The sequence below is a fragment of the Nothobranchius furzeri genome, chromosome 16, assembly GCF_043380555.1.
Source record: "Nothobranchius furzeri strain GRZ-AD chromosome 16, NfurGRZ-RIMD1, whole genome shotgun sequence".
NCBI lineage: Eukaryota > Metazoa > Chordata > Actinopteri > Cyprinodontiformes > Nothobranchiidae > Nothobranchius > Nothobranchius furzeri.
This window is the reverse complement of record NC_091756.1, coordinates 53,513,876-53,523,429: the sequence shown is the minus strand read 5'-3', so window position 1 is coordinate 53,523,429 and position 9,554 is coordinate 53,513,876. Positions and strand designations below refer to the sequence as shown.

The 9,554-nt window shown below is 40.3% G+C and overlaps 1 protein-coding gene across 1 annotated transcript; it reads left to right on the top strand.

Moving 5' to 3' along the window:
- Positions 1–2,310: 2,310 nt before the first annotated feature.
- On the top strand, positions 2,311–3,791 carry oxld1 (oxidoreductase-like domain containing 1). The gene is made up of 2 exons (XM_015962146.3): positions 2,311–2,536; positions 3,142–3,791. The coding sequence occupies exons 1-2, from the start codon at positions 2,486–2,488 to the stop codon at positions 3,466–3,468; spliced, it is 378 nt and encodes a 125-aa protein (XP_015817632.3). The 5' UTR covers positions 2,311–2,485; the 3' UTR covers positions 3,469–3,791.
- Positions 3,792–9,554: the final 5,763 nt, after the last annotated feature.

Below are 9,554 nucleotides of genomic sequence, written 5' to 3'. Positions count from 1 at the left end.
TCAGATTAAGTAGAAAAGATGGGCTTGGTCTTAAGTTTTAGGTGCAACACATCCTAACCCACCTCAAGAGTTTCTGTCATCTGGATGTTTTTAGTTGCGATCAAGTAGAATTTATTTTATTATTTGATTTTAGAGTGCTTCTTTGCTATTTTTGGTCTCATTGCTTCTACGATGTTGTTTTTTTTTTTTTTTTGCTTTTTCAAAATTGACTTAATTCGAATTATTTTCATGCCGTCTCCTTGTTGTCATTTGTAATGCGTGTTTATCATTTTAACTATTTTATTGTTAAAAGTCTCTGTTGTGAGTTTTCTCAGATTGGTTTGCCATTTGGGGTACTTGTGGTAAAACTGTAATTCTGTGTTTTAGTTTTAGTCTCTGGTCATTTTTATTCTCTTGTAGAGACGTTTGCTGCAGCTGCATGGTGCTACAGTTGGCAGCACTGTTGCCTCACAGCAAGAAGGTTAGAAATGGATCCCAGCTGCAGCCTGGCTGTGTGGAGTTAGCATGTTCTCCTCATGCATGTGAGGGTTTTCTCCAGGTACTCTGGTTTCCTCTCACAGATCTAACATGCATGTCAGGTTAGCTTGTAAGTTACTTTGGATAAAAGTGTCTGTATGATTAACAAACTAAAGTTGTGTTACTATTTTTTTATTTTTTTATTTATGTCAGTTTATTTGTCTGTATTTTTGTTTGATTTGTTTGTTCTCCGGGTCAGGGACGAGGTCCTGCCCCAAGTGGAGGAGTTTAAGTATCTCAGGGTCTTGTTCACAGGTGAGGCAAAGATGGATCGCGAGATCGACAGGCGGATAGGTGCTGCGTCTGCAGTGATGCGTCTGCAGTGATGCGGGAGTTGTTCCAGTGTGTCATGGTGAAGAGGCAGAGCTCTTGATTTAGCGGTCGATCTACGTTCCTACCCTCACCTATGGTCACAAGCTTTGGGTAGTGGCAAAAAGAATGAGAACGCGGATACACACGGCCAAAATGAGTTTTCTCTGCGGGGTGTCTGGGCTCTCCCTTAGAGATAGGGTGAGATGCTCGGTCATCCGGGAGGGGCTCGGAGTAGACCTGCTGCTCCTCCACATCAAGAGGATGCCTGATTAGGGTGCCTCCTGGACGCCTCCCTGGTGAGGTTTTCCGAGCACGTGCAACTGGGAGGAGGCCTAAAGGAAGACCCAGGACATGCTGGAGGGACTATGTCTCTCAGCTGGCCAGGGAATGCCATAAGATTCCTCCAGAAGAGCTTGCCCATGTAGCTGGGGAGAGGGAAGTCTGGGCCTCCCTGCTTAGGCTGCTGCCCCCATGACCCGAAGCCGGATAAGCAGCTAAAAGTGGATGGATGGATGTTTGTTTGTTTTGTTTTGTTTGTTTGTGTTTTTACCTATTTTGTTTTTCCTTAAATTTAGAGATTTAGTTGGTTTTGTTGTTATTTCTTGCAAAGTTGCACAATAATAAACTTTTTTGTGACAGCACAATTTCCTTCTAAAAGGATGTGAAAATAATATTTTAGATTATCAACATATTTAGAAAATGGAAGAATGGAATGAAAATTTGAGTGCTTTTAAAAAGCAGCTCATGCTGTTATTTTCCTAGATAAATACAGCATGTTTGGTGTTTAAAAAGGAACATGCAGGCAATAATATGAACTTGATTTAAATATATTTTGCAAATATAACACATGGCTTTCACAACACAACTTTCAAGCTGCCATCAGTAGCTCACAAAGCCAACTCATAGGTGTTGCTGAGTGACATGTAAATGTATTTTTACTGTTTCTATAGAGACAGTAGATAAATTATGACAAAGTGTGTAAAATTGTAAATATGATTCTCCACCACAGCAGACCATCTCCAAGCATTGTGGTTGTTTGTGAAACGGAACAGAGATTATCAGCTGTTGATGGCATGACCTGTTAATGTTTATCATTAAAACCAAGCTGGAAAGTTTTAGTTCATTTGTTGTATTACTTCAGAGAACGTTTACGTCTGCCTGTATTGTGTGTAAGTGTTATATTATGTAGTAGAAAAACATGCATACTTTTGTAAAATGAGATCTAGAAAGACAATTAAATGTAGTTTAAGGCTTTCCAAAGTGAATTTTATATTTGGGGGACGATGGAACATTCGTTGACGTTTTTAAAAACATATATGTAAAATACTGACATCTCGTGGTCAAATAACAGAACCGCAGCTCGTCCGCCCACAAACCATTCCCCATCCACCATTGGTTATTTCGTGACAGACTGCCATGGCATTGGTTGTGTGCTTTTCTTTCGTCCAATCAATGTTTTTGTTTACAACTACGCACAAAGGTCAAAGTTGAAATTCAGAAGTGACGCAACTATCCTTGTAACGCTAATGGTGGATGATGCCATAGACATCAAGATGTCTGTGGATGATACAACTGGAGAAGGAAGGATTAGTAGTCAGTCAGTCAGAATGAGATGAATCTTACGGACACGTAGCCGATCAACCCTTCCGCCCAGGAGATGTCATTTGTGGGCGTCAAACCCGCGACCTGGTCGGTGTCTTTACACAAGGTTGGTTGCTAAGCTAGCTAAGCTAACAGTTTAGTTAAGCCAGTTGATTTATTTGTTTTTGTTCAGGAAATCATTTTTAATGAAGTAAATGTTTACATTACGTCTTATTTATCTTATAATAGGGTTTTACAAATGAAGGCCAACATGAAAAGATGACCAAACTAGTTAAATACTAACAAACTAATTATTAGTTATCCCAGATAGCAAATGTGTCTGAACTTACTCTGCTTCGTTTTTTGTTTTTCTTTTATGAAATACAAACTTTTACAAAACCAAACGACAGAATAGGAATCCATAGCTTCAACGTTTAACTTTTCCTGTTTCACAAAACTTCTGTGTTCAAAAAGTAAACAAAATGGTAAATGGCCTGTATTTGTTATAGCGCAATCTAGAGTCCTGGAACCCCTAAAAGGCGCTTTACAACACAATCAGTCATTCACCCATTCACACACACATTCACACACTGGTGGGGATGAGCTACGATGTAGCCACAGCTGCCCTGGGGCGCACTGACTCACTCACAACACCGTTATCATCATATAAATGAACTTCTCCTTTGTCTTCTTGCTACACAAGGTCTAACAAGTTCTGTCTCTGTGTTGTAGCTGTGGAGGCATCGTCTTCACCGCTTTGTGAACACTGGACCAGAATCTTCTCCTCCTGTTCTCAAAAGCTCATCTGAGGAGCCAGCTGCCTCAGCGCTGAGGGACAGATCCTCTCCTCAGTCTCCTGATCAGGGCCCTCCACCTCCACCCACCCACTGCTGCATGAGCGGCTGCCATAACTGCGTTTGGATTGAATATGCGGAGCAGCTGCTGAAGTATTATCAGAATGGAGGCGACAGAGCACTCGCTGCTGTTGAGGAGAGTGTTCTAGATGAAAGTCTAAAAGCTTACCTCAAGATGGAGATCCGACGTCTAAAAAAGACGTGACATTTCACTGAGAGCAGATCTGTGTTTCTGACAGACCGTTTTCACCACCATCAGGTATTCACTCCTCGTTTCTGAGAAAAAACTAAGACCTAATTGTCTCTTTTTCTTCATGCCAGATTTTTATAACATGCTGCTGTATTTAAACATCTCAGTAGTGCTGCTGAAATTAAGTAAAAACTCTGGACCCATCAAAGATTTTAATTAGTTAACCTTTTTTTATGATCAGTTTGACATTTGAAACTGCTGTACTTTAATTTCTTTATACTTGAGTTATATGTTTAAGATTTCCAATAAAAAGTTATTGAAGTTTTTTTTTATTTTAAGACTTGATTCTTAATTCTTTCAAATACATAAACTTAATTTTTTATTCTAGTTCTTTTTTTTCACATAATTTTGGGATTATTCTAAAATAATCCCTCTCAATTTTATAAATCTCACATTAAATGTGAACTTGTACATCAATTTTTAAACAAGTGTTTGAAATTAAAGCAAGTGTAAAACTACAAAATGACCACTAGGTGGTAATGTGTATACATTAGTATTTAGTTATTGAATGCTTTAAAGGTGTGGTTTACTGAGAAAAAGTTTAAAGCGCAAGTCACACCAAAATCTTTTTATTTTATTTTTTTGCTTATAACTCGTTTAAATAAGTGTATTATAGTGTTGTAGGCATGTGTAGTTGTTATTTTTGTATTTTGGTGCATTTTCTTTAAAAACTTAAATTTCTGCCTAAAACCTTCAGTCCAGCATCCTCTTCAGCTCAAAATTATTCTACACAAATTTACAACAGCAGTTTGAAATCTGACTCGACCAATGGATGAAACTGTCCCAAGAAACATAACAGGAGTCAGACCTCTGTGGCTGTTGGTTATAAAAGCATTGTGGTCTCCGCCAGGCTTGTAGCAGTGGACTCAGATTAGCCGCAAGTGAGTGTTTATGCTGTAGCTTAGCTGTAGTTAGCATTAGCATTAAGTCAGGGTCCCAGCAAAGCTTCTAGTATTATGATAATTTAGTTCCAGTAGCTTGGCTGTTAGATTTTGTATTTTAGTATTTTTTACATGTGACTCTTTCACCAACTTTATGGAGTTTAAACTGGGTTATGCTGGTTTGGAGAGCGTTTCACAAATTAGTTCAAGCTGTTCCAGTAATTAGCCGGATCCCGCTGACTGCCGCTTGCCCAAACCGGAGATTTTGGGCCCAATCTGAGGTGAGTAAGATAAATAATTACTTTTAACAACTTCTAAAGACTGTTCTCTACCTGTAATTTTCCAGCTATATTTACTATATTTATAAATGCAAAGTAAGAGAGACGTGGACCTGGTTCACGCAATTTAGCTAATAGCTGAGCTTGGAGCTAGATTACATCATGAAGGAGACTACTGATTCTGGCCCTGTGACACTTGGTGACGTGTGAGCTGATTCACCTGGTAAACAACTTTTACATTAAATATTTAGTTTTTTGCTATCAGAAGTAAATTAACAAATAACCTGCATTATTGTAGGACACTCAGCTAAATATGGATGCTACACCATGAGGCAGGCACATGTCAAGATTCTATAAGAGCAAATAAGGTGAGCAACACCACAGATTATTATTGTTGTTATTATTGTACACTGGATTTGTTGTCTTTCTGCATCTTGTCATTAGACTGGCTATCACCTGATAACTCCTGCCATCATCTGGTTATGATAGCATGAGGATGTCCTCACACACCTGTAACCTATCAGTTCATCAGGCAGAATAGAGAAAGAAGAGACAACACCACATCTGTTCCTGGAAAGCCTTCTGCCATCCTCTGACTGAGAACTACCATCAGCTCTGTCTCCTGTCTGCCTACAATTATTATACTAAATATTGTGTTTGACAAGTTCTTTGTGCTGCCAAATGTCTCATTTTAATTCCAATTTTATATTTTAATGGATATTTATAAATTACATTTATTGAATTATCACATTGTTGAACGTTTAACTAGCTCTATTGTGATGAATCAAATTAGCACCTCACTGTTAAAAGCTCATTTTAAATTCAAGCATGTTTAATTATTTATGGGCATGAACAAAAACAGGAAATATATAAATTGAGATTTATTTAATTAATATAACAAATAACTGTTTAAAGGAGGAAGGAATCAATCAAAGGCACATTCTCTGGAAGCTCCTGATCCTGATGACACCAACAGAGGATCACCTACGACCAAGAGAACAGCTGGTATCAGTAAATAATGAAATCAGGGCAATTTTAGGTGGATGTTTGTGATTGTGTAACATAAATTAACACATTACAGAATTTTCTCATGGGTTTTTTTTATAACTTTCTCTGCAGCAGACAAGCCCAAGGTAGGTGGACCGAGTCCTAGAAAGCTGCTATCGACATGTTTCAGTGGTTTTCCTGCTTTAACGTGTTAGATTAGCTGTTCATCAGCTCAGCTATTAGAGGCTGATTAAAATAAGGTGTTGAAACAGATAAACCTCTAAAACATGCTGAATAATAGCTCTCTAAGGCAGTGGGGCCGAACCCTGCAGCTAATCTAATGCTATGGCTAACGGCTACTTACCATTCAGAGCTGGTTCTGTTGGGTCGGCTCCGGTGGTTTCAGGCAACTCACAAGCTCAAAGAAAAAAGGCTGAGGGGCCTCATTTATCAAGCTTGCTTATGCACAAAACGGGGTCGGAAAACTGTGTAAGCAACTTTCCATGCAAACTTTGGGATTTATGAAAGAAAATGTAGCGGGAAAATGTGCGCAACTTTAAGTTGAATAAGGACCTGGCTTACGCACATGTTGGACATGGAGAGCACCTGCAGTGCTGCTGCTGAGAAGGATACAATTATGAAATCCTGCAGCATTATCACTTGTACTGCTTCGTTTTCACACAGAACAAGACCCCCCACATGCACACACACATGCGCGCTCGCACACACACACAAAGCCTGAAGCGCAGAATACAGACGGGGGGACAGATTGAGACAGAATGTCATGCGTCTGTGACAGTGTGTCCTGTCACTGTGACCCAATTGATCACACACACTGGCTACTTGGACAATGGAGATCTCCCTTTGGGTGACTGGTTAGCGTGTGTGACTTTCACCCTGGAGTCTGGGGATCGAATTCCGATTGGACCATTTTTGTAATATCCACCACAGATCTCTCTGAAAAATTCACAACATTGACGGCTTCAGCAACGCTGTGCCACTCCGTGGATTTTCTCTTATTTGTTTTGCAAAAGCACTTCCTTTCATTTCTCCACCTCACCCACAAGTACCTCAATTTCTGCTTCTGTGAAATTGCGCTTCCTTGATCTGCCTTGATCTATGGCCGCCATCATCATTGGTGGAGCGCTGCAACTGCCGGCTTATGTATATGCACGAGATCCACAAGGCACTTTGCATTGACTATTTATGGCAGTAAGTGGGCGTGGTGAGAGCGGGATGTGACTAAAAAGCAGCTGAGAACCTTTCTAGATAGTTTCTGAATTATGAAGCGGAGATTGCTTGCAGCTGTGCGTACTCCATGTTTGATAGATCACAAACCTACTTGGCGTAAGTACATTTTTTTTTGCTGAGCTTAAGTACGGTTTTATTAAGGATTCTACGCAATGTTTGAGACCCCAGGTCCGCTTGTCTCCTCCAAAGAGACTTTGTCCCTTTCTTCTCGATTGTCTGCGTAAGGAGGGGGTGAAACGTCCTTCATTTATAATGACTGCTCAGAGTGAAAAAAGCCAGCTTCGTCTCGTTACCCATCCGTCTTTGTCACTGCCGCGGCTCCGCCCTCTCGGTCCTCCAGGCAACGCCTATGAATGTTGCAATTTTCAAAATTGATATGTGGGCGGAACAGGACTCTGAGGCAGGGATGACGAGCCCTATAATTATTATTTCTGATTTGATCAATCACTCTAAGGTTTTCATGCAGGCTGAAAAAGAAAACAGTCTCATACACCGATCGCCTGCATTAGTTTCTGATAGAAAATAGACAGTGAAACTCTAGGATTTGAAAAGCCTGACAGATCTATGTCACACTGTCACTTAACATTCATGGACTCACCCATCTTGACTCACAATGGGGAAGGCTGTTGTTGGTTTAGCATCCAGGAAACAGCTGAGAACATCTCAACTAGTAAAAGCTAACCGTTAGCATTAAAAACTCCACCTCACAGCAGAACTCTTCCAAGCTTGAGTTATTTGTGGAGATAAAACATCAGTGTCACAGAGCGAACGGAGTCACTGGCAGAGTCGCATTGCTGTTGTCCAATCCGAAAATATCAGGAAATAAGACTCCAAATCCTGTCATCACCGAAGCTTTTTTTCCCTAGAGAACAACAGGTATTTGTTCCTACTAGAGAATGTTGCAAATGTATATTTATAACTTTACTTTTTGCAGATTTGTTTCAAACTACACCCACTCCTGTTTTTTAATAAATGTTACATGGTACTCATAAAACACTAAAAATTACTTTTTATTATACAAACCTTTAATATTTCAATGTGAATAGGATTGAGGTGGCTAACAGAGGCTCATGTTATTACTGACGTTGCTGTGAGCACAGCCTGCTGCTCTCAGGTGCAGTTCTGAGGTGACCCTGAACACTCTGAGTCAGTGCAGGTCTGGTCCTGATTACGAAGCTCCAGGCCTGCAGCAGTGATGCTCTGATGTGCAGCAGATCATATCTGAGACATTTTACTGATCACATTCAGAAGTCTGATCCTGATCGTTCTGACACTATGGGATAAACTCCACACAGATTAGTCCTGATCAGGTCTCCAGTGTCACTTTGCGTCATGGTAACGTGATATTGTCTCAACGCAAATCTGCAAAGTCATGCATTAAGCCAAATTACAATAAGTGGTTCTGTGTCAGTGCAAAAACTTTAACCTCTCAGGGTAACATAATTTTTTTGTAATTTACTAAAAGCAGATGAAATGTAATCCTGCATGATGGGTTTAAAATGCCCTAATCTGAAACACCCTCCAGTGTTTCACTGTCTTGAAGGTTTCAGGTTTGGTTTTGTACGCGTGTGTGTGTGTGTGTGTGTGTGTGTGTGTGTGTGTGTGTGTGTGTGTGTGTGTGTGTGTGTGTGTGTGTGTGTGTGTGTTACACCACTGAACATTTTATCCCCCATCTTTTATTTTCCCCTGTTTTACTTTTTAATCAAAGAAACTCATTTCTTTTTGCTTGCAAATCATCTGTTGGAAATCCAAAACATCAGGTGGAGTTCTGATTGTTCGGCTCTAATTCAAACCCACCATCGTGTCACAGCGCTCACTCAGCTCACCAGCAGTGTTAGAAAATTCAGTCACGTGTGTCCTGTCAGCATCCTGCTGAGATTAACTCAGGTCTTCAATCAGCGAGGCTGGTAAACAGCCCGCATTTTGCTTTTCTAAGTTACAGGACTTCAAAGTGTTATACAGTACATCCATTTAGACACACACACATATTCACACACTGTTGGTAATGAGCCACAATGTAGCTGCAGCTGTCCTGGGACGCACTGACAGAAGCGAAGCTGTAGTACAGACGTAACACCAGACCCTCCGACCACCAACAGCAAGAAAGGAGGGCAACATGTCTTATCCAAGGAGGACACAATGACTGTCACACGTGGGGCCTGGGTTTGAACCTGCAACTCCTAACTCTTCAGCCACAGTTGAACCCTCATGTTCAACAAAACTACTGCTGCTCAACTGAAAACTTTTTAAAACAGGAACAAACACAAAGAGCCCAGAGCGAGGGACGTGACAGCAAGACAAATTTATATTGCTGATTATAATTAAAGAAGAAACTATTTTTATATAGCACCTCTCAAGATAAAAACCACGTGGCGCTTCATAAGAACAAAACATTATAATTATATATACATATCTTAAATTATATCTTAATAAATTTTGGGAACATTTTAAATGTGAAGAAAGAATTTTAAAAATGCATAAGAAAAGGTGATACGGGATCCCAGGAATGATAGAATCGGTAGAAACGGCAGCATGGAGAGAGGGTGGTGATGAAGGTCACACCAAAGCCAGTTTGAACAAGTGAGTTTCAGCTTCTTTCTAAAGGAGACAGAGTCCGCCGATCTCAGGCTCATGGGGAGAGAGC